Source organism: Ischnura elegans, chromosome 3 (assembly GCF_921293095.1).
Source record: "Ischnura elegans chromosome 3, ioIscEleg1.1, whole genome shotgun sequence".
Classification (NCBI taxonomy): Eukaryota; Metazoa; Arthropoda; class Insecta; order Odonata; family Coenagrionidae; genus Ischnura; species Ischnura elegans.
Genome location: NC_060248.1, coordinates 51,573,981 through 51,600,325, shown reverse-complemented (window position 1 = coordinate 51,600,325; position 26,345 = coordinate 51,573,981). Strand labels below are relative to the sequence as shown.

Sequence of the window (26,345 nt, the reverse complement as noted above, 5' to 3'; positions counted from 1 at the left end):
AGCTAATGTTCCTGATGCGGAGCAGTTGGATATTTAGATACAGAACAATCGTTTTAGGTATGTAACCAGATATGGAAGTCATAAGGACTGAATGATCAATTCCATACCATTTCCTAGCCATGATAATACATCTCAAATTCCATAAATCATAACAGAGTGTTCCTTATGCCTATTCTCTACCTGTTCCCTACCATTCAAACAAAGTAATAAATCCTTAGCATTCCTTGAAAGTAATTCTTGTCCAATATCTGTTCCCTACAAGTTACACACATTCCTTGAAAATTTTCCCTATGGATTCTATGTTTTCCCATTCAGTTCCCAGCTGGTTCCATATTAGTTTCTATCACTCACCAGAGCCCAACTGCCCGATTTCAGACCTGAAACAAAGCATCCACATCTAAAACTCAGATCAGAAAATCTTGATTGGTAGAGCTTCAATTACCCATCCAAAACAGAAAACACAGAAAAGATGAATCGATGATCAATAGAGACACACCTTCATTTTTAAGAAATAACCGAATAACCTTGTGTCACCTTTCTCGATATCTTTTGCATTCTCTCTCCAAAGAACTAGCTGTTTTGAGTCGAGAAAGGTTAGAAGAGGTTGGAGAAGGATGAGTTGGGAGGGGACTGACAGAAGAAGAGATAGGAACACAAAATGCAACTCCGACAAGTGGTAGTAAATAAAAAAATATATAATCAGGGCTTTACTTCACATGTACGTTAAAGAAATGTGAGGGAGATCATCACTTGTAACTTGTTCATTCTATCTTAAGGTAGTAATAATTACATTAAAAACTAACTATCCTGTTTAGCATAAGTATTAAAAATTCAGTTTGACCTTCCGCATTACTAGTATGGTATGGTATTTAGAGGTGGTAACCGACATTTGTTCCATGAAGGAAGGGCGAAGAAAACCCAGCATCAGCTTCAGTCTACTCTTAACAAAAGTCAACTAGGAGACCACAGCTTAGCTTCCCATTCAACAGATCGAGTGCTGTACTTGAGATGCCCACCACAAAGAACTCAAGTAGGGATACAGCAGACTCTGAAAAATCTCTTCCACAGGCAGTGTTTGAATTGGGAGGCAATGATAACTGCAGAAGAATACAATCAACAAAAGAGGTCAAGAAGCATATCTGTGGAAGAACTCAAAAGATGTAGAATTTTAGACATAGTCCAAGTACCTAATTAAGGATGCAAAGAAAAAGAGATACAGTGACATGAAAATATTAACCGATAGGAGTAAGAGTAGAGCTGCATTTTATCACCTTAAAGATTGTTAAGATACGATGATGATGGATGGTGGTAATGAGGACTAGGCTAAAAATGCATCTAGGAGGTATTGCTGGATTAAGACATTGGCTGCTATTATGGATGGAATAGCATCATGCTATTCTTCATTATTGCAACCGATGTTGCTATAATATAGCGTATTGCAACGCCTATGCTATTTGGTATTACGAACGGTTGCAATTCGTGTTTTTACTACACCGGAAGACGTAATTCTCAGAATAGCATAGGCCCGTTGCTATTTACTATTATGAACGGCGAATTGCAACCGGTAGGCTTGCTATAATATTACGCGGTCTTCGATGCCGAGCAATTCGGTATTGCAACCAGAAAACGTGCGCATTGCGATGTCGAATTGTTTTTCTGAGGTTAAAGTAACCTAATCAAGCATTGAAAAATGGAATAATAGCCAAAAATAAAATGATATCAGCTTTATTTTAATTAAATAATAGTAGCATAAGTGATGAATATTTAACTAGTTAAGTGATTTGGTTAGGAATTAACATTCGAGCTTAATATATGAAGCACAAGCTTGCTTCATCGACAGTACGAAAACAATAACAATTAATGCAAAGAATTACTACCATTAGCCCAAATTTTACGTGTTTTATTCATATTTACAATTCATAATTTTATTTCATCACTTGACTTGCTACTAAAAATATCCTCAATGTAGGCTATCAGGTCGATTCTTGAAAAATTTCAAGCTTGTGTTAACACACTAACTCGCCAAATATATTAATAGTTATAGCTTTCAATGAAAACCATATATTACCATAATAATACCATATACTTTGATCAGCCGTTCATTTCCTCAATTGGACAGTATATACAAATACATGCAACGAGTCGAAATTGTTTTCCCCACTATTCGCTGCCTTCTACAATTAAAACTAAAAATTTACTAAATTATAAACACGGGCAGTCGACTTGAATTACTTGCTTGAAAACAAAGGATTTCTCCGAACACCAATAAAGTTTCCGAACAAATATGATTCACCACAAACGTTTAATGGAATATCCATGCACTACATCATTAATGCAATATATATCATGTGGAATTGAATACAAATTGTTTCCTCTATAGACAAGTAAGTTATTCACACAATTAAGTTTCAGTTTATCGGCACAGTTCAGGGTCTATCAAAAATTTCAGTGAGCACATAATAAAATCAGCTGATACGAAAACAATGATAACTGACACAACAGCACTTTCCACACGATTCACTATTGCTAGATTCACTTTTTCACAGCTGTTCCATCCATCCTCAAATTCACCATCACCTCCCTCTGCTTTTTCCAAATATGCAGCTGAAATATCGATACTATTCCATCATAATACATGAAAGCACAGCTGTGACGTTGCCACCTACTTCATTTCCTAAACAGAGAATGAACACTGAAATTAGGGAGTCATATAATATATAGATAACATTAGAAACGAAAGCTTCTAGTTCATACAGTAAAACGATATCGTCACGAGCAATACAATAAAAGTTGATACATATTAATTCTGATATGCAACAAACAGACTTCGAAGCCTAACACATTTACGAAGAAAATCAAACATATTTAGCTTTCAATGATTATTTCGCATAGCATATATCTCACGGTAAAGGACCGATCGGATATAGGTAAATGATTCAATATTTATGCCCGATAAATCATCATTATAACAGTAAAATTATGACCTAACCCACCTGTCTGAAGCCATTGTGATATTATCAAAACAACAACAATCAGCTGATTTCCTAAACGAGATTTTCAAAGCATATTATATAAATCCACGGTTTAATATAATATTTAAATGCAAATGAAGCAATTATTTGTGATTGCAAGTCAATATTCCATAAAATACAGAAAAATATATAAAATATCTTCTCCCTCATTGGTTGCGCAAACTGTTCAGAAAGTTTTTCATACGGGAAGAGGCGGAGCTTCCAAATAGCTCGCGCAAGAAATAGCATGCTGCTATTCCGAACAAAATTATTACTACGCTTCATTCATAATACGGGGTCGTTGCTATAATGACCCGCAGAATAGCGTATGCTATTTTTTGCAACGCTTATCCATAATAGCAGCCATTATGCCTGTGCGAGTCTTGAAATGAGGGCCCTGGAATGGGGAAACCAAATAGACAACAAAAACAATACACTTGGATAATTCCATCAGGGAAATAAAAATAATAAAAACTCTGGGCTCCATTGATAATATTCGTTTCTAGAGTCATGTAAATCAAGTTAACTCCACCATTCATCAATGCCCAAGAATGTATGTAGTCTATTTCAGTAGGTACCGATTATCCCACACATAGGTAACTCACGACGCGATGCTGTCTTCACAGTGCAAGAATTAGGATAAAGGAGAATAGACAAGTCATTTGTTCTCAAACGAAGAAACCTACCATATTCATTATTGTGAATACGAGACCAAGAAATTACAAATAACACAGGAGATAATAGATAGCAAGGAGGAAGGCGAGAGAGAAAGTGCCGATCGAATAAGCAGACGAATCATAAGAAGGCATGCATGATTATTGGCATTCAATGGCGTGCATTAACCTTAACCTAATTAAACCGAGAAGCAAAAAGATCACCGGTGATGTATGCGAGAGATATCTGACACAGTTAATGTGACGCAACCGCAACAAATTAACAAATGTAACAATCGCACCATGGCCCCCCGCGAGGCAGACGACACTCCCCTTCGCAACATTGTCGCAAAGTTACAATAACCTCAACCGATCTACAATAACCTCAACCGAAGTCATGTGAAGCATTAAAATTATTCCGATGTTTCATTATAATCTATTTAAAAACTAGTCTTTGAGTACGAAAAAATAAGTACTTGGCTACTTATAACAACAAAATAGAATTAAAGGAAAAGAACCTGCCAATCGCAGAAGTTCACAACACCGGCCGACATTAGACGAGCAGCGAAAACCGCGCTTCATTAGTCCCGCGCGTTGACAACATTCGAAGAAGTTTTGCTGATAGTGTCACTTGCGACAGCTCCCAGTGTGACTATGAATTCAGAAGGTTATTATCCACAATATTACAGGCCAGGTAAGTGCATCTATTATTCTTAGTAGGCACGAGAAGTTTTTATCATATTATAAAAATTTATTTCACGTGTGGGATCTTTTGTGCAATGTGATGAAATTGCCATGGCGTGAAATGTTTATGTCGGAGTTTTTTTGATGTCTTTCTAATTATATTTTTGAGTATAAGCTCATCTCCCCGTTTCTGGTGGAATTATTACATGGATGGTGAATTCTTATGGACTTTCATGCCGAATGCCTCGTACTCAATCCTGTGGTGAATTCGAGAGTTCCTTCCCGGAAATTTAATGCTTACACATTCAGTACACATCATGTTAGAGTACACGATTGCCATTATGTTGAATTTGCTTGTCGATACTTTATGGATGCGGATTGTATGTTATTATTTCAGTAGGTTGTATTATCCCCCCGACGACGGTAGTGGTGTTATATTTTGGGTCTTTTCACGAGTTAAATTGTGCGTAATTTTGTAATAACAAATGTAAAGGTGGTAGATAACCTGTTTGACATAGGAAGCATCTTTGTGATGTGTGAATGTAAGTACACATGATGCAACGTATAGTTCCCTCGCCCAGTACGCGCTGTTAGAAAAGCGTAGTTAACTGGCTTAGGTAAAATTCACCACGGACGCAGCTAAGAATTAAGGCTTGGGGGGGTTTAGGCGCAACTAATACGTAGGGGTATGAGGGTATTGCATACCCACCAGGGTAAGCAGGAGTTGCCGGGGCCCTCTCCCAGAAAATTTTTTTTTAGAATAATGGTTCAAAATGGCGAGTTTTACGGCTTTCTGAGGGGTATTTGATTAATCCTAATACTACCCAGTAAACACAAAATGCTTCAGATGCGCATCAGATGCGCTTCGCGGCAGCGCTGCAGCTGCGGCGAAGGCGCTGCTGCAGCGCGTCTAGCACTCCCAAACTTCCCTTTTTTGCATGTCATAAGCGCTGCACAAGCATGTCATACGCGCTGCACAAGCATGTCATAAGCGCTGCACAAGCATGTCATAAGCGCTGCACAAGCATGCCAGGAGCGCTGCGCTAATGTGCCACGATCGCTTCAAACGCATGTCCGAATCGCTGAAAATACATTCCTAATGTGCCACTACTATCGCCGCAAAAAAAGGTAGAACGCTGAACTTTAGGCATTTGTATGAAATTCTGCCGAAGCTCCACAGGGTCGTTTCAGATATCGTTGTACTCGTTGTACTAATGATCCATTGTTGTAGTCAAATAAACAATGAGTTGAACGATATCTGACACGACTGTCGAGCTTCGGCAGAATTTATACAAATGCTTAACGTTCAGCATTCTACCATTTTTGCGCCGATAATAGCAATCTTCAAGTACTACTTAAGTATGTGAGGGGCAGCAAGAATTAATTGAAAACACAGGTTTGCAATAAATGATTTTATTAATGATTACTCTGTTTTAAGTATACATTAGAGTACTGATTAATGATAGACATAATACACGAAGACACTCACCCATAATGACACTGCATATTTTCGTTCCCATAAACTTTTTCTTCTTCATCCCCTCAACTCCAGACTTTCCGGTGAGGCAGAAGTGCTTCGCTGCTTCGTCAGTGAATACAAAATATAAAATTTTGTATACTGAGGGTTGCTCCTCATCACCACAAATGCGAGCAATTTGAGTAACCTGTAAAGAAAAATATTATGTAATCAATGGAATTCTGGTTGAAATTATCATAAAAGAATTAAACACAAATGATTGAGGCCTTACCAAATTATTGTGGAGAGATACATCCTCTGACAGTTCCCTCTCAAGCTCCTCTACATCATCCAAAGTTTTAAGAGGGAATTTCCGGTTGACGGAAATGCTCTCTTCATTCACTACAGGCTTGGACTTTAGCTCTTTCTTTAATTCTGTGAGCATGCTTAAAGCCATGCTCACCTTCCCATCTAATCTCCTGTATCTCTTTTCCCATATCTTCTCCTGAGCTTGCATGAACCCTAAAATTTTAAATGTGGAAAGGTTAGTTTACAAAGTGACCTTTATGTCAGTACTTATATAAATAAATACATGATAAAAATATTACCATACAACTCTTCTGCTGTTGCCGGCCGCTTAGTCTCTCTTTCTTTCCCACCAGGTGCTTGCGGATCTAAGTAGTTGTTTTCCTGCTATGAGAAATGTCCATTAATTTTAACTCGTGTACTGCATAATACATCATCGCGTCAGCCCATCTCGTTAGACAATCTTTTTAATATTTTACTAAAAAGGTTGGCTAACTAAAAAATTTTGAGCTGCGAACTTTTCCTGTGACATGCGTTACACATTTCCTATTTCACTATTAATGGAAACCTATATAATCAATATTTAAAAGCTTATATCCAATGGTTCCGAACATAACTACGACCACGTATGTAAACAAAAACACAAAGTCTTAAAATGTGTTTATATTCACCATGCTAGAATGCCAATTCTACCTAATTTCAAGGAGAATTGAATTTAAATTAACTAAAATTATACATTTTAAAAGAAGACGATAAATTCTTACCTATTAAGAATCCCCAAGGACGATCAACAGTTCCACAACGTTGGCCGCCATAGACTCAGTAAACTTCCCAAGCACCCTGGTAAACAATCGCGTAGCGGAGGATTGTTGCATTGTTGCACAAACTCGCATTAGCAGCGTTCCAGCAGCGGGCTGCAGGCATGCTTTGCGCATGCGCTGTTGATGCGCTGCAATTGCATGTTTCGCCAGCGCGCTGCGAAAGAGCGCTGCACAAGCGCTGTTACCGCGCTTCATTGAAACGGAAACGAACTTGCAGCTGTGAAACCCCTGTGCAGCGCTGCTGCAGCTATTCGTGTTTACTGGGTATTCTGTAAGTAATACTTATCCAATTAAGTAAAATGGATTTAACTTAAAAATTTCTGTGAGTTCGGGGGGGGGGGTTTATCCCCCCCAAACCCCCTCCCCCTGCTGCGCCACTGTAAATCACGTTTGCTTTCTTTCTCGACTGCCAGGCCCTTCCGACTCGTCGCCCCTCCTAGACCCGAGGAGGTCCCTGAGGCAAAGTTAAGTATGTGCGTGCCATCAGGGGGGTTACCACGTAAACGCCGATTCCGAACTCTCGACTTCGACTTCGGCAAGCGGAGCCGAAGTTACGTCACATTCGAAGTGGTTCCCGATTGTTGCGACCACGTAAGCATTTCATTCCGAATTTCGGCACGACCTTCGAATCGAACTTCGGCATGCGAATTCGAAGGGGTTTGAGGCTTCGAATACTCAGTGCCGAACACGGATTCTCGGTTCAAGGTTTGACGAGCTTTCGTATATCGTAATTTTTGTGTCCTCTGAGGTTAACCACGCTGCTTATATGATGCTACTATTTAATTTAATCAATTTTAAACATGGCACAATAACATAATCCATTTACAGGCTTCGAATTGTAGATATTTGAATCAATTCCCGGTTGTGTGTTTTGGCCAAGATGATGACTCCGTTTATCGTATTATGTTGATTACAGTTACGTTGAGGTATGAGTAAGAAATTGAATATATCTAATATCCTGAAGCTTCCTTTGAAGTAATGAAATAGTCAAGTTTTCAAATTAAAATGCCCAAGTTATGTTATCGTTCGAATTTACTTCATGAAAGTTGGAATGCAACTAATACATTCGCGTTGTTTGGGCCGGCATCTTCACGATTAATTAAATATGGAGTTTTTAAGCTGCATCGGTAAGTAATCATCGTCATTACTAACGTTTCCATAATGCCATAGCCAATCAATTATCTCAATAAAAGTCCAATATGGACAATCAATTCACATTGATGAAGTTAGGTTGGAATATTACTGTCACGAAAACATGATGACACTAAACATTTTCGATGAATTCATTAATTAATTTCCGAAATATTGCAATTTTGGCTGTGGCAGTAGTGATGATTCGCGAACTTTCATATTTTAGGCTAATATAACATAATGGGAGCTACAATTCGAATGGTGAAAAGGATTTGTGGACATTGCCATTTAGAATAATTTTGATATTTTAATCTCCATGTTATTTCTTTTAACATAAAAATCTTATCTTTGATTGATCTGTGATGCATGATGAAACTCTTAACTAAAGCTATGGATGAGATATGGGGACTCAACTTTTTGAGAAGAAGGCAAAGGGGGAGAGAGAGAGCTCAAAAATGTTGCACACAATCGCGCTAGGTTGCGTGGAATCAGATTCCTCAGACCCTTTTGCTGTGGACGATCTTGTCTTCAAGGGGCTCTACCGCCTGACAAAAGATATGGTGCGTGAACTTGTGGCAGGTTTGAGACCACACATGGCAGTAGCACGGAGGAGCATGGCCATACCCATTAAGTCAAAAGTTAGTTAAAATAAATCAAGGCTAAGAAAATGATCTCTGCATGTGACTTATACGCTACTGACTTAATCCAATTACTTACGTAGGTCCTCTATGCACTTCACTTTTATGGTCAGGGAAGCTACCAAAAAAGCACCGGAACCGATAGTAATCTCTGACTCTGCCAAAGTAGCGTGTCCAATTCCATTGAGGAATTAACAGAAACTCTCAACTCAAACGAAATCCTTGCTAAATAGATCCACTTACCATTGAGGAGAGAGGAAATGAGCAGGATAATTCGCAAGCATGGATACATTATATTTTAATTCTTGATTTATTTATCCATAACATTACAAAGTTATCAATACATTTAATAAATTAAAATATACATTTACTTTTAATAAAAAAATCAATTTGGTTTACATGAAATACTACCATTAAAAAATATCAAAGTTAATGCCTTCTCAGGTACTCGATGAATCTATAAAAGAGAGAAATCAAGAATTAATAATAACATATACTTTCTTTTCACCCAGGAATTACCTTGTCACACAAATACCTGGCACAATAGGCTATGTTGATGTTTACTTATTTAGTCATCAACGCACCAAAAGAGCAGGAAAACATATTTTTAAATAGAAAATCATTTCATCCCATCAATGTTATGATAGTTAGTGGAAATCTAATGACATGGTATTGTTCAAATAAATCCAATTCAAAAAATAGTTCACCATTGGGACTGAATTATTTCTAAGAACGACTAATGAATTTTTTTTCAATTATCTCTATATAATTTTTGTATGTTCTTAGATTGTGAAATTAGGAAATTTGCCTTTTTACCGACTTAATTCAATGTTATGCCAATGTAGGCAGTAGCCAGTGGAAAATGTTAGCATGAAATAATAAAGCATTTTTTTAACTTGGAGACATCTCTAGTCTCTCGAAATGTTGAAAGATGTATGGATACCTTTCCCTTTCTCCAATTTAACTTACTCATTCGCAACAGCCTGGAAGGTCTTCGCCATTTGGGCCACAGCAGTTCTTCTCACATCAGCCGCCTTGACCATGCGTTGATTGAGCAATGTGGAGTTATCGTCTGAAATAAATTTATTCACAACGCATTAGACTTCTCAAAAAATTGAAATTAATGTATTTTTGTGAAACAAATATTTATATAGAAAATTACGGTGCAGATATAAATACTCTGACATAGCAACACTGCAGTGGAATGCTGAAAATGTATTGGCTATCCACACCTTTGAGAGAAAATAATGAAAATGGCATAAAATGATAATTATCTATCATGTCATCAACTTATGCAGAAAGTGCCTCTGTCCTTTTAAAAATAACTTTGTGATTTATCTCTATCTTAAGGTGAGAATTTCTCTAAGATTCTCAAAGGAATGAACTGGCTGAATCTAATTGAACTAGATACTCACTAAGTCATGTACATCAAAATGTTTGTTATGACAGAGGAAATTACACATGAATGATCTTAATTGAGGCTTCGTTACAAATAATGTTTAGTATTAATTTCATTCCATTCAAAGATAAAAGTGTTTAACAACCATAAACATATTGCTATTTGGGAAAAAGTTTCTAAGGATGTCATCCGTATTAAAGGTATTTTAGTGCTGGCTGGATTGGAGACAAAGGTAACCCAAATACACTCTGGAGATATCTATACTTTTTAACAAAATAAATTAAAAGAGTGAAGAATAGAATATTATTATGAGAAAACATATCACTATTAGAACATCCCTTACTTATGCATTTCGTATTCATTGAGCCAGCTACTTTCAGTCACTATGTTTCGAGAGATCACTTCATTTCTAGCACAGTAATTGACATTCATTTATCCCCAGATAGCCAGAAAACTCACCACTTTTTTCTCTCTTCCTTTTTCCCCTTTCCCTGAGAGCCTTCATCGCTCTTCTGGTTTGGGTGTGGAACTTGGGAGGGGTCATGTGAAGTAGAAGGTACATGAGATGAGGCAGGAGGAGGCAGCTCCTTTTGGGCAACATAATTGGTAACGAGCAAATGCAGGGTGCTCCTCCATAAATTGCAGCATTATGGCTCGCTGCTCTACAGAGACCCTGAAATTGGCTCCTTTGCCTGCATCATGTTCTGAAATTGTAAATTGAAGTACTCTGCAAAGATGAATTGTGAATAATCAATCACAACAAAACAATTATCTCCTTCAATTATAATAATTCACATTCATTTAACTAGCCAAAACAATTTGCAAACAAAATATAATCAATAAAGGTATCGTTTAGAAATATCATAATGGATTAGACGACATATGAATGCTGAGGGAAAAAATATTATCTTAAAGATGTATTTGTTAGGTAAAACTGTTTTTAAAAAGCATTTTAAGGTTTCAATTTTTCCTTTTGAGTATGAGCACACCTTTCATTCATGTAACAAACAACAGCATGTAATCTTTGCTGGTAGAGAAACACAAGCATTGATTAGAAAACATAATAGAGCAATAGAAATAACATTATTACATACTGCAAAAACATCTAACCTCTCAGGCATACAAATATAACTTCCATTAATGTAAAAATAAATGACATTTGTTACCGCGGAACATCTGCATGTACTGACAGTAGCTTTATGATCTAATTAAAATACAACACACTTTATAAACTACGTAGAAAGGCATTTAATTAATATATTAAATTAATAATGTATTTGCCACAAATATAACCCAGGTTGAGTAACACAGTAAAAAAAGCCTCACAGGAATCATGCCATCTAATCATGGAATGGCATCAATGACACTAACACTCAAACTAAAGATGCACATAATTCATCTTTCAGGAGGCTTGCAACCATTTATGTCACTGTCTATGCTTTTACGACAGAATTAGAGGCATTTTTTACCAACCATTTCAATTCAATGCTAGTATCATTGCAGCCAAAGTAACTAGCATCCATTAAATATTACTTTTCTGGTAAATACCTTCCTTCATGGTATCAAGTACGCCTTTCGTATGTACAAAAACATAATGCAAATTCATTTACAACTTATTATATTTCCTCACATTCCCACCATATAAATGAATATTCCCACCACCGTATACAAAACAAATAAACAAACAACTTACCTCTACGGGATAAGACTTCCATTTCGTTGGTAAAGGAAGACATGCAGTGATTGCAAAACATACCATCTCAGTGATATAGAGCACTTAAATCATAAAATGCGCCAAATGATTATGTCATACCTTTAGGTTTATACCACTTGCCTTCTCGGTTATCCAGTCAGTATTCAGGGAACTATCAATGCTCACAGTTATCAAGTATGTGTTACCTCAAAAGAAGTAGCTTAACAACATTGTAGTTCACCTTATGATGTTGTCCTTCCATGGCTCCAGTCTCCTTAACTTTCTAAATGCAAAAACTAAAATGAAAAACCAGTATTAGTATAATTTGTGCAGAGAGAATGGCAACCAAAACTGGCGAATAGATGAAGCCACAACGGTGACTGATGAATGAATGGATATTAAAGAATCAATGCTATGGTCACATGATATATTCGGTTAATGAGTTATTTCTTGATACCTTAATTTAATTGTCGCTTGATTTCACACTGATTAAATTCAGGAGTCCCAACAGTGGATGAACGAACGAATTAGGCGGCTTGTAACATTTGCTTTGTTGAAATACGCATTACGTATTATGAGAGAAATACTTTGTTTGACATTTTAAAAGGTTGTTCATCTATTGTTGGGACGAAAATAAAAGCCTCAGAATGTTGAAACAGCTGCAGTTTGGCATTCCGGCATCGTTGGCCTCGATTTCGTTGGATTGTTTATTCAATATCATTCATCAGCATTTCATTATTTACCGTAATCGACGTAAATAAGTTTATACAATAAAAACAACTTCTTGCGCCTTAAAAGTAATGAAGGATATTTACAATACGAGCAACTATCCGAGTTACTTACCTCAAATGGAAATACTTACATCTTATTCTGTGTATTTGTGAAGCAGACGGAAGCAGACACACCCAATGCGGCACACGTTCTTCATTGGCTGTAAATGATTACGTCATTGTTTCATCTGTCAGTTATTGCGTCTCTTCGAGAAGCTTTTCGAATTCGAAGCCGGCGAGTCGAAGGTTGTTACGTGGTCGCGCCGAAGCACCTTCGGTTTCGTCTTCGGCAAGCCTTCGGAAGCGGACTCGAAGTCGAATTCCGTGCCGAAGGCGAATCCGAAGACGGTCTCGAATTTACATGGTAACCCCCCAGAAGATACTCGTAACAATGAGATACCCCCTCCCCGAGCTCACAATCAGCCCCATAGAACTCCTAACTTCCCTTTTCTCCTGTATGGATGGGCGTGCTGTTAATATTACCGGTGTTGTCGTGCTTTACTCTGACCTTTTAAAGCTCTAGTCTTTTGATTGATGTTCGTGGGGTCTTCCATTGTATTTGGGAGATAGTCACGGATCCCCCTCCGAGATGTGTATGCTGTGGCCGAGGTCATATGAGTAATGAGTGTGCCAAACCTAAAGAACTGCCCGCGAAATGTGCCCTGTGTGGCAATCAGTGGCGTAGCCAGGAAATTCGTTCGGTGGGGTCCAAAACCACGGGGAGGATAATTTTTGAAAAACAGGGTACTTAGTAATGGGTTTGAAACTGATTTTAGCACTTTTCATAATCGAAAAGACTTCATTTGTCAAAAAATATTTTGTAAATTCATGATTTTTCAATATTTTGTTTCTTTTTTGAAGGAAAAATAATTGTTTTTATATTACGGGAGTGGTGGTCCGGACCCCCCGGAACCTCCCCACTGGCTGCGCCACTGGTGGAAATGATCCTCCTACCTGCTACAGAGGTTGTGCAAGGCAAAAGAGATAAGGAGGCAAAAGCGGCCTGCCGCTCGCCAAATACATAGTAACCTGCATTGACAAGATCATTTGCCGTTCCTGCCTGCACCACTTTCCCTCCCTACCGAATGAACCCCAAAATCCTTCTCTACCGTCATCCTCCTATGATAATCAGGAACTACTATCGTGGCTCCTGGAAATCAATTCCCACCTGTCTTCTCTAAAATCTATTGCTGAAAAAAATCTTTTCTTCCATCACAACTCCTTCTAATCCATTCTGACATAAGTCCAGGCTAAAGGCCAAATTTTAAACACTTTTACAGACATTAGTTTCTGCACAAATGTACGCTATCTTAATTATTTACGCGTCTATGGGTCTTTCACATGTCTTTACCTTATTCAAATCATAGATATCATTTAGTTCCGTTCTTTTCTCCAATGTCAGATTAAATGTCATTATTCCATCTAGTTTTCCTGTTATGGGAAAACCCGTAATTTAAAAATAAAAAAAAAAACAATTTTCTCAATAGCGAGTTCTATCGTGAATAAACAAAAGAAAAAAATAAATGACAAAAAGAGGATTGAATTCTAAGGTCAAAAATAATTTGCAATTTCTAATATATTTTCTACCATTAGTTATGTTTCCTTTTTCATGCAAACAACATTTGACACAGCCAACGCTATACATGCGCCATTGTTTAAACATCCTCATGTAAACTGGCTGGTTGGGGTGAGTTTGATACTCGTCAGTACAGCTATAGCATATGCGCCTTTGGCGCGGTCATATCGTGATTGAAGTACAAGCGTAAAGCCTGAATCGTGCGACCAGTGGGGTAGCCAAGAATTTCGTTCGGGGGAGGTTGGGGTCCAAAACCAGGGGAAATTTTTGAAAAACAGGGTACCAAGGAGAGGGTTTTAAACTACTTTTAACCCTTTTCATAATCGCAAAAACTTCATTTGACAAAGATCTTTTGAAAATTCATGATTTTTCAGTATTTCGTTTTCTTTTATGGAGGAAAGTAATCGTGTGTTTATATTTTGGGGGGCGGGTCCGGACCCTACTCGCCCCCTGAAATGCCTACGACCATTTTTTTCGTCCCTCAGAATGACTGCCCAATAGATAGGTTTTCTGGGACCAAAAGACAGATCGCTCGACCCATCATTTTCTGAATCACACGGTAATCCCATCCAGTGGCGCAGCGAGGGGCGGGGGGGTTTTTGGGGGATAAAACCCCCCCAGAGCTCTCAGAAATTTTCAAGTTAAATCTATTTTACTTAATTGGATTAATATTACTTATAGAATAGTGTGAGGATTGGTAAAATATCCCTCAGAAGGCCGTAAAAAATCACCAATTTGAACCATTTATCTTAATTTTTTTCCGGCGGAAGGCCTCCGCACCTCCCGCTTACCCTGGCGGGTATGCAATACCCCAAGCACCCCAGTATTAGTCGCGCCTGAAACCCCCCCTAGCCTTAATTCCCAGCTGTGCCCCTGATCCCATCGTCTTTTTTTTCCTTCGCTTTTCTCGTCACGTACCGTATATATCTCTTATTCTCTCCTAGTATTATAACTCAGCTAAAAGCCAAGCTTGGCGTTACCATCGCTTTCTGCGGCAGTGCGTTTTAGTTGGCTGAAGGACGGTGCCAGCTATGGTTTCAGCGACGGAAAAAGGGACGTGCTGAGAGATGGAATAAGGTATGGGATTTCCAATCCTCGAGCCATCGTGGAAAATGATCGAGTGAAAATGTCATTTTTTCTGCCATTGGAGCGATCGCTGGAGCTGTCCTTCATAAGGGATGGAAAAAAATAATCGTGTAATTCAAAATTTAGTTAAGTGGGGTAGAGATTAGGGTTTCCTCACAGAATATTAGGGAAAAGGCCGTGTTATGAATTGGAGAAGGGAGTTCAGTGTGGAAGGGCGACCTGCCCCTCCGTTTCCCCTTCCCATTTTTCTCTCTGTTCAGTGGATGGAAACGCTGAAGTATGTATGCGAAATTTCAATCGACTAAGTAGGTGAAAAATATTTTGTCTGTTAGCACCCCACGAGATTTGTTCAGCTTTCCAAAAAAAGCTGTGTGCGACCAACCAAACGCTTAGGTAAGAAAAAAAAACTTTTTTATAAATTCATATTTCAACAATTTTGCGTAAAGATCTGATGAAGTGGACGATGTACCAATCGAATATCTTCACCTTTGGCATTTAAAGGTTATGATTGACTTGCAATGGACTTAAGTCTATTTAACCCCCCGCAGAAATGAACATCGGGGTCTGTGCGTTTTAGTGGGTGACTATCTATCCTTAAATCCGTCTGCCTTCCTCCTTGAGGCGACGCGGACCGGCATTTGGAGCTTAAGTCTTCCTTTCCTGTCTCATAATCAGTGCTTTTATCAGAATAATCAATGTATTTATAAAAAAACTTCATGTTTACTATATTTTCCTTAAATTTTCGTCCTCTATCGATTTCGGGGGTTGATTTGAAAAAAACTACAACCCCCGAGAAAGGGGTGGAAATCATTCCATGGTGGAAGCATCAATCTGTGCTTTTTCAATAAAGTTTGTTGACTTATCCCTTCACTACGTACAAAATTTAAAGTCGATTGATTCAGTTGCAATGAATTCGGAGGCTACAGCTTCAATGACTGCAATTCCCAATACTCCTGAATGGTGGTCCCAGCTGCGATCCCTGAGGTTAGCCCTATGCAATTACACTTAGCTGTATTTTGAAGTAGTGCATATTTTATAATATAAATATATTCGTGGGATAACAATTTTTATGTTTAATGCCGAGTTGTATTGATATTTTTGAATTTCTATGCATTCTGCTCTTACGTAAATGCAGCTACACGAATGACCGCGTTCATTTTTTATCATCAACTTTTGGATTGTCTTGCTTACATTTTTAATACCACGTTTTATTATACTCGATTTCTTGTTTGTCCGTCCGGGAAAAATCTTGCAACTCAAATTATTTCTTCTAAAAACCTTTGGTTCTTTTCTATGCCCGCCACTCCATCGAAAATGAGTTTCACCATAGAGTAAGTATGTTCTATAGAAATTGACTTGAGAACATATTAAAGTTGACCAGTATGGAAAAATGTACAATATACGCTTCCTGCAAGTTTCAACTTAATACTAAGAACAGTCTACCGGCAACTGTATTAGTAATATAAACTCGGAAAAGCCAAGTTACTAGCCGAAATTCAAGGAAATATTTTTATAGCAATTGTTATGAACAAAATCGACTAACTATTGTCACCACTAAACGTAGCGACCCTTTCTGCTTCAGAATTTATTTTCAGGCTTGTGGAACGAGCAAATTCAAAAATTTCTTCCTCGTCATCTGGTTAATTCTTCCAGAACTACATCAAAAATATATACGACTTTTGTACGTGCGGTGAGCCCTCTAATATACTTTACTCTATGGTTTCACTGATATGTTCCCCTCCCAGTCTTCTCATACGATTGCCCTACGCAAACCCTCTCACTAAACGCGAAAGCTTTCGAGTTCAGCCACGTCAGTAAATATTTGTCCGTGTGTTTATTTTTCCAGCCAGAAGACAGGATCACCACCATCGCACGAGGAACGGTTGGGTGGCGCAGAAGGCCAGCATGCCAATGCCCCAACCGACTTACGCGGAGCCTAACCCTTGGGCTCAGGATATGATGACGATGATGGTGCCACCTCAGAGCACGCCCATGATGCCCGTCCAGGCGCTGCAGCCTGGCTATCAGACGCCGCCCATGGCTCCGGTAACCCCTCAGCAGGCATTGTGCGAGATGTCGCCGCCGCCGGTCCGGCCGCAACAACACTACCCCGGCCCATACGTCTGGCTTCTGATGATACCCATCGGGTATAGGGGCGACGGAACCTACGGCCCCCTCTGCCCCTTTCCCCCATTCGCCTCCTACCCTGGAGGCCCGTGCGAAGAATATTGCACCTACACCGACGCATCCGGTAGCTTCTCGCCCCACCCAGACCAGAATTTCGGTCAGTGAAAATGGATTTAGGTTATTGTCGATGCTTTAATTTTTCCCCGAGATAAAGGGAAAAATCATATATATTATGCTGGCTGTGGAAAGTTAATCGTGATGTTTTTTTTTCAATGTGACATTGGTGAAAGAATTATTAGTGATTTACTTTTAAGTATTAGAGAGTTAACAATTGTAATACTTGGATCAAAAAGTTTAGCTTCACTCAGTGATCCAGTTTACCTTTACAATCTTTCCATATGCGTGTGATTTTACTTAATTCAGATGATAAACTTGTTGTGTGCTGTAAAGGAAGGCGTGTGTGTTTATCGTCATCAGTCGTGATAGTGAAAACGTATCTTTAGCAAGAAAAAATGACTTTTCAGTATGTAATGTTATTATTTAAAAATCGCTAAGTGTAACTGTTTATTGTTTCTAAATGAAGAGATTATTTAGACTTATAAGAAGTTATTATCGAAGACCAGTCAGAACGTATGTGCAATTGTGATTTGTGTAATTTGTGTTAGTTCTTTATATTAATGTGTTCATAAAGTTGTGAGTTTTCTTAAAGAGATGAACTTCTGAGCTTGAATCAAAAGTAATTGATTAGTCTCCTGACACTGTGCTTGTATTCATATGTGCCATGTTTTGTATAACTTTTTCATGATTTAATTCTTTTCATGAATTACTTTCGTTATTTATTCATCAATGATCCCTGTCTTACTGCGCTCTTGATGCAAAAATCTCTCGACTAGAGTATACGAATGGGCATTGCTACCTTGAAGGATAAAGAGGCGGAGTGGAAGGTAGGTAGAGTACAGGTCAGGACTTCAGTACCAGACATTGTCCTCACTGAAAAGTACCTAAACGACTTCCCTTTAAATATGTGAGGGAATCAATGAATTCCCCTATTAATTTCAATCATTCCAGCGAATAATACCACCTCCGTCGAACGTTAAACCAATCCAACTCACTATAGTTAACATTCCTGCAAGACAACTTACATCTTAAAGGAAATAAGATGTTTCGGAAGCATTCTATTGTCATGGAAAAATCAACAGGAAGGAATTTGTCACAAGTTCACGGCTATATGTATTCATAGTTTTAAATACATTTTAATCTGAAAATAAATAAATTCAATCAGCTTTGGAGATACAAGATGGTTATTACTTTAATAAAAACTGTTGTGTGGTGTTTGGTTCGAAATCCACTTAATTTTGTCTGTCCTGCTCACTCGGTGGGCGTAGTTGGGCGTGCTTCAAACTGCTCAGTCTTGGTTGAAAATGGTACTCTTTATTTCGAAATTCCACTCGTTAAACTTAAAAATTACTTATTGCGTTTTAAACGTGCAGCTGATTATTCCACTATTTTCGGAATCTCGACTGCTCCGTGCGTTGTCGTCCCTTGCTAGCAATTGCGCACTTGGGTAATGTCGAGGTCGCAGTTGGATGTCAGAGGGTTGTACGCAGTGCCGTCTTGGCACCCTCCAACTTTGATGCCGCCTTCCCGAAGGCACATGATGTAGTAGCGGCAGTTACCGGGGAAGGGATAGCGGGCGTGATCTCCGTACGGGTAGAGTCCGGGCTCTGGGCAACGGAATTGTGCCACCGCTTGAGGCGTCTGAGATCCAATCCCCACCTGGGAGACGGTGGAGACCTGCGGCGTCCCACTGGTGATGGTTATTGCTGTTGAATGAGAATTATTTCGTTAGATTTTTATTTCTCTAGATTTTAATACTAATATTCATATTTGTGTATCAAATCGTGATGAATTTCCAATCCCCGCATCAAATTATCATGTAATTATATTTTTGTTTTATTTATGTTTTACATGTGTCATGTATGCCCTGCTTTCATTCTACATAATCACGTAGATATCCTAGAATTAGTTTCGTTAACTTATCAATTAAGTAGAGGCGTAGAGCCTTTTTTACATTTGGCGCAAGCGGAGCATTTTACGGTTAACTGCCCCCTGTTTGGCACACGCAGAGCTTTCTTTCTTCGAAGCTTCCAGTCTCTCGTGGTTTGTAACTCCCCGTACATCCTCCGCTAAATTTACTGTTCGAGGGAAGTAACCCATGTAAGTATCTTGTGTGAATGGGGAATGGGGTGGAGGGGTAATTAATGAAGATAGATATTCCGAACTGAGCATGTATAAAAATGTGTGTGGAAGTTGAAGTAGAAGTGTTGTCTCTCATCCGAACGTTTACAGAATCAGTTAAGTACCTATTAAGCTAAAAATCCTATCATCATTCCGATCGAGATGGTAAAAAGCCTAGAACATACGGATGAAGTGTCATCATGGAGATGTGTGGTACACGCGTCATTGCATTGGATTCAGGATGTGGGATTTGTTTGTTAAATAGCAATTTGGTTATAAAGTCATCCTTAGTAATTTGACCTTATGTGGATTACTTGGTCCTTTGACTTAGTAGAGTAACATACTCACCGGTTGACCTTATTCGAAGAACATCGTGTTATTATTTTTTATTTTGTCTGTCACATGTGGTCAAAACATGAAATAAGTTATCCGATCTTGAAATAATTTTCTTACTGGATCTTTTTCTTCCTCCATTCGCGGTCTGCAATATTGAATGCTACTAGACCTCAAGGCATACCCCAGAGTATGTTGACGAGGTAGTTTGAAAGACGAGAAATTTACAATCGCGTAAGGGACCAACCATCAAATCTGTTATCTAGGTGACTTGTGGTGTAATCGACTCTTACTTGTTCCCTGCTGCCCTCCGCTAGACACTCCTTGGGTAATCAAAGGGATGATGTTAGATGAGGTGCACTCCCGCACTTCCTTATCCGTCGGCTGACGGCAAATCTTGTCACGGTCGTCGAACACCAGGGACTGTGGACAGTTGTCCGCGGTAGCCGTGCCATTGTCGCACTTGTAAAAGTGCCCGCATCCCCGAGGATCGGCGTAGATTCCATTAAGCCGAGGGCAGGGGCCAGAACCCTTAGGTTTCTCTGCAGGAAAAAGAGAGAGGTGATGTAAACGATGTCGAAGGGTCTCAAACTTCCCTCCCTTTTGGTGTAATCAAGTGTTACCTTTTCTCGTTTCTTCGTCATCATGTTTGAAATACTTGGTGTGTGCTGGGGTGCGAATGGGTGAAATTCATGAGTGCGTCTGATTGACGAAGGAAGCGTCTAGAGTTTTTTTCCCTATATTTTGTAATTTTTATTTTTTTAATTTTGAATTCTTAGTTTCATTAATGTTTTTTTCCAAATTGTGTATATTTAATTCACATTCTATATTGTGCCATGATTCCTTCCTCGTGTATTACAGCTGGCTTGATTCCACCCACAATAATCATACTATCCTCCTAAAGAGTACCGTCATGAAAAAGTGTGGTACTTTAAAATCGTGATTGTTCAGGTTCAAATGTAGGGAATTGAATGGCTTTTGTCACACCCCATGCAGAATGCGATTGCAATTTAATTTAAAGTTATTATTGTGTAACAAATTCCTTGTAGCGTTATGCCGTTTGAAAATGTTTCACCTCGAAATTCTTCTGTTTCATTGGAACGCTGCGTGCACTTCACGAAGTTGTATATCATTAATATCTTTGTTATTATTTATGCCTATTTGTTATTTCTTTGAGCAATCGGGCATATTTCAGAGTCTGAGGAGCTTTTTGTGGCCATGGTAGAAAACAATTCTTTGAATCGAAGCGGCCATCCTCAGTTATTTGAAGGTAATATTTAACGCTTGTAAAATTTATTTCTCTTACTCTAAATTTAAAATGTGGAATTGATTGAAAGTGGTGGCTTCATGTAAGAACTACGGCGAGTTAATTCTTCGAGGTCCGTATTAAGTAAATCTATTTTAATATTTTCTTTGCGTCAAAAATGTGGATAGAATCTTCAAAGTAAGGTGAAAAATACGAAATATTTTGCATAAACCTAAACAGGCACGTCGAGATGAATTTCTTCCACGTTGGTCCATATTGTGGGCATGATACTATTTGATAATATCTTGGTGGCGGAGACTAAAGTTTCGTCAAAGTTGCACCCAGCATCTTCACGTCTGAAATGTTTCTTGCTTTTAAGCAAATTTTTACCTAGAAATCTGCTTAAAAAAAACCTTGGAGCTAAAGACCTCTGCTAAAATAGTTCATAGTTGCTAATTCATGGGCAAGCACGAAAACGGGTCTCAAGACCCTACACTACCCAACATTCTCATTATAAACTTAAGCTTGACTTTTCTCTCATAAAAGGTATGAATATTTATGTACACCATTCTGCATATCAAAACGGTGGTAGTAACAAAAAAAGTCTCCGAAATGATGGCTTGGTAACTTACGAAGTTTAGGCCGGGTTGTGCAGTCCACTTGATGCAACAGCGTGCAGCCTTTGAAGGGGATGTAGCCGAAGCCGTCCTCGCACTGCCCGATGTAGACTTGTCCATGCTGGCAAGTGAAGAAGCGATCGCAAAACGAACCGTGCGGAAGGGAGTAACTACCTCCTAATTCGCACTGGGGCCATTCTTAAGTTATTGCAGGCGACAAGTAGATTTTGACGACCATGGAAAGTATAAGAACGAAATCTCACATTAAAATTTGTATTGAAGTATTCATGCTTTCCAATAGAATTTAAAAAAATCGAAAGTCAATCTTTTATCGGTATTTAGCTTGTGGTAATACATCTGAAACACTTGGCAATGTAACGATTCGTAATCTTTCTTTGACGTTCGTCAATATGATCACTCCGTGAAATCTACAACCATGCACTTCATATATGAGTTGAACGAAGTATACCAGTAAGGATGATAAGCTTGCCAACCAGCCCCTTATGGCTAGGCCTGGGCGATATATCGAATTATCGGAGATTTGAGCATGTGCCATATATGGTAGTCCGATAAAAATACATAGTGATATCAACGATAAAAATCGTAATTCACGTCCGATAATAGTATTTGATTGTAATATAATTATAAAACATAGCATGATAATAATACAGAATAACAAAATCGCTGCGAAAATCTATAACGAAATTAGCGCGGTGCAACAAAGCATGCTACAAGTTACTTGTCTCCTAGAAATCGTTGATGGATATTTACGGCACATTTGACTGGTGGGTTACGGGCTTGAGTAGTTTTCCTGAATGTGGAGAAGTAATTACAGCTTGCTCCATGCTTAATACCTTGTCTAATTATTTACCCTACGGCTTTGAACAAAATCCGTCGCGTAAAAATTGAAGCATATTTACATTTTCCACTTCTCTACCATGTTTATCCCTATTATCTCTGCATTACCCACATAGTTACTGGGCATGAACATTCCTATTTAGTATCCTAATGTTTCCTTACTTCTTTCTCATCTCTTTTTATCGACATGACAGTCTGATTTACTGTAATTATGCTCCCTTTCTAATCAGAGAATTGATTTTTCCACACTAGTGGCATAGCGATTAGCGATCCGCAGCACCATAGACATAAATATTATAATATTTATAGGTTCCCATATTCTACTTCCCCCGAAGATATTAATGAGAATTCTCGCAAATTTTTAAAATATCTTGAACCGTGCTGAAGAAATTAGCGGCGACAGGCCATGGCAGTGCTACAAGAAACGAAAAATCTCGTGGTGCAGCGCTTATTTATTATTGCTCGCAAATTATACGTAGTTTTTACTTTATTAATCTTGACACGTTCGTGGACCTTAAGGAACCGGACCTCCCTGTAATATCGATCGTAATTCAACTCATTTGCGTTATCTTTATTCCCCTATTTCCGAGGCCATTCTCCAACCCAATTTAAAATTACCAAACAGCTCTTCCAAATCTCTTCATTATTCTCTTTATGGTAAAGACGCAGACAATATGATGACTTAGTGTTTCAGATGTCTTTTATTTTTTTAAGCTATGCAGGCACACCTTTCTTAAGATCGCCCTCACTAAGTAATTTCCTATTTTCCAGCTTCTTATCCCGATCTTTTTTTTCGTTTTCGTCGTCTTCCCCTTCGGTCAAAAACGCAATTGGTAGGAAGGTGTGATTGCCTTTTTGGTAGATAAGAGCGCTTTTTTACTGACTGAAGGGTCCGAGGTGAATCCTTCGGAGACCCCAAAGTCAAATAAAAAATCATGACTCTTTAACGAGCGAGGTGATTCAAAGTAACCTCCCACTGATAATGTGCGTTCTTCACACCTGTATGGTGTAGGGTGTAATGACCTCTACCTTCATTTAAGTCCAAACGTAGCTTTTGTTTGAAACAGTGAGTGAGAGATACAAATTATCGACTGGAGAAAATGGAAATTTATTTCAAAAGTTAAAGTTAAGCCGCAGTTCGGGAATATGTACTATGTGTTTTTTCCTAATGATACCTACCTTCTTTGTCTTCATTCGCCGAAGAGTACTGCTCCTCACGTTCGTATGCCTGCACCGATGCACAAACTAGCAACGCTAATAATACGTATTTCTTCATTTCGGGGTGTTAATCCAACCTAAGGAAGTTCCAACTGCGGAGGTATTTGTTGATGTGGCTGCCTATATAAACATCGCCTGTCACCTGGCCGCACCGCTTAGCCTATCGGCGCCATTAGCGTATCACTCGACGCGTCTCTAATGACGGCTTTCGTAAATTGCTCCGACTTGGGCGTAAGGGCACGCAGTTATAATTCATTACTCCCAGCGTCGTTCGTTCACAGAATCACGCGATCCGTGAGATTCATTAATAAGACGAAACTGGACGGAGTCACTAAGGAACCACTCGCGCTATCGAGGCCATCTATATATTCCCCAAAAGCTGTCTCGGTAGGCGTTAGGCGAGAGGTTTTTAGGAGACCATCCGTTATCCTGCATATATGTAGTATATATATGTATATACGACAATAAGCAAGGCGTGTGTGTGGGTAGTGCGGCCTAACATTTATTTAGATCCTTTATTATTCGAAGGAAAAACGAATTCCTGTATCTTTCTGATGTACAATATATGGTATATCTTAAGTTATCGTTTCCGTCGGACTTTGGAATATTGTGCGGTTTTTAGACGATGTTCTCCGAGTCACCGTGGAACGCGCAAACGGTGGCCCGTGGAAGCCTCAGGAGTGACCCAAGTGACAAAGGAAAAAATGCCAATACATTAGTTTCTTAAAAGCAATTGAGCGAGTTGAGGAAAGTAAAATTATTTTACATTAATCCTCTATGCGCTCACACTCCGATTAAAACAATTTTACTTGATCACTATAGAATTTGGTACACTCACTGCGCTGGGTAAGGGTAACTGGGAGATATACTAATAGTGGTTGTGAGTATTCAATAAGAATTTTGGCCGGGTCGTCCGATAACGCTATTGTCGGTCATGAACCACAAATTCAGAATGCCAAATCCAAGTAGAGGACGGCTTTCTATGTAGGAAAGCGTTGATGTTTGTTTTATTCTCTCCTTTTTCACAGCCTTCCTTTTCAAATTATAGTGGTTAGTCCATCGACTATGCTTACATACATTAGTGTAAGTACTTTTGAGTTAAAAAAATATATCGATGGGGTTCAAATTCGGGTGCAGCCATGTGACATCCCTAGGAGAAAATACTCGCGATGCGAGGTGGGACAGACAAGGGAACCCCCTCTCGTTCCCGATATGTGTGAAATTCACTCACCTGTGACTTATACTGGGGTAAGCTCCACCATCACCTGCGCTTACTGATCTTCGGATTAAAGCGCTTTTTATTAGTGCTAAGTTTCCTCCTGTATTCACTGCTACATGTGAGCCTTTGATTTCATGGTTGTAAAAATGCTTGATCTAAATCATTTTATACGATCGTATGAGGAATTGCACCCAGTGGCGTAGCCAGGAATTTCGTTCGGGGGCGGGTCCAAAACCAGGGGGGAAATTTTTTTAAAAACAGGGTACTATAGGCAATGGGTTTTAAACTAATTTTAACACTTTTCATAATCGAAAAAACTTCATTTTTTTTAAAGAAATATTTTGTAAATTAATGATTTTTCAATATTTTGTTTTCTTTTATAAAGGAAAATAATTGTTTTTATATTTCGGAGGGGGGGGTCCCGATCCCCTGGACCTCCCCCTGGCAACGCCACTGATTGCACCAGAAAAAAAGCTATCGTGCGACTGAGCATTTTAATAGATTTATAGAAGACCTAGAGAGATAAGAAGAAAGCCATCATGTATGGCGCAATCAGTAATTATGAAGAGGGAATGAGGGCAACACAATGACGATTAGATGGGGGAACTATACTTGCTTGCCACCTACCGAACATGGAACCTTGAAGGTAATATAATTTTTGCTGATGCAAAATTTGCCAAATAATCATAACCTTTTGGTGACCAACTATTTAGGGAAAACTGGAAATCCAGCCAGAGAAAGTCACGGAATTTGAAGAGCGCAAAACACTATGGGTGATGTATCGGTTGTTATTTATGTGGTCAATACGGGAAAAATCAATATCGTATTACGGATTTTTCCAAATTCCAATCGTGAACCACTTCAAATACTCATTTTCTACGTTTTTACGGAATTTAATGAATATTAATGAGATTGCAAAGCCGAAATTATTTCCTATAAGACGCCGTGAATGAAAAATACACACCTCAATTATTGTTTTCTAATGTCCCTGCTTGGTCATTAGACTTGTTTTTCGGCGGCCTTGGTTTGCTAAAAGAGAACTATAACTATATGGCTCATTCTCGTAAAAGGCCAGAATATTGTCATATATGTACAACGTGACTTGCGTAACGCTGAGGACGATTGTAAAATTGGCGGTAAGTTCAATTGGAACTGGGAATTGTTTTTTAAAGTATTTCAAAGCTATCTCTCATGCAATCATGATGGCAAGTAATTCGCGTCAAATATTTGAAAGGGTCTTGAGAATGCATGAAATGAGTTTTTCA

At 38.7% G+C, this 26,345-nt stretch overlaps 2 protein-coding genes and 1 long non-coding RNA gene across 3 annotated transcripts; 1 reads left to right on the top strand and 2 right to left on the bottom strand.

Moving 5' to 3' along the window:
• The first annotated feature begins 4,025 nt into the window (after positions 1–4,025).
• On the top strand, positions 4,026–18,174 carry LOC124155778. Its single transcript, XM_046529869.1, has 2 exons — positions 4,026–4,358; positions 17,071–18,174. Exons 1-2 carry the CDS (start codon positions 4,319–4,321, stop codon positions 17,514–17,516), a joined length of 486 nt encoding a protein of 161 aa, XP_046385825.1. The 5' UTR covers positions 4,026–4,318; the 3' UTR covers positions 17,517–18,174.
• On the bottom strand, positions 5,746–6,779 carry LOC124155780. Its single transcript, XR_006864232.1, has 3 exons — positions 6,413–6,779; positions 6,097–6,326; positions 5,746–6,012 (listed from the first exon to the last, which is right to left on the bottom strand). It is a non-coding gene; the product is annotated as an uncharacterized LOC124155780 (long non-coding RNA).
• A 383-nt stretch (positions 18,175–18,557) lies between the features above and the next one.
• On the bottom strand, positions 18,558–25,330 carry LOC124155777. Its single transcript, XM_046529868.1, has 4 exons — positions 23,823–25,330; positions 21,801–21,983; positions 20,216–20,464; positions 18,558–19,174 (listed from the first exon to the last, which is right to left on the bottom strand). The coding sequence occupies exons 1-4, from the start codon at positions 23,917–23,919 to the stop codon at positions 18,897–18,899; spliced, it is 807 nt and encodes a 268-aa protein (XP_046385824.1). The 5' UTR covers positions 23,920–25,330; the 3' UTR covers positions 18,558–18,896.
• Positions 25,331–26,345: the final 1,015 nt, after the last annotated feature.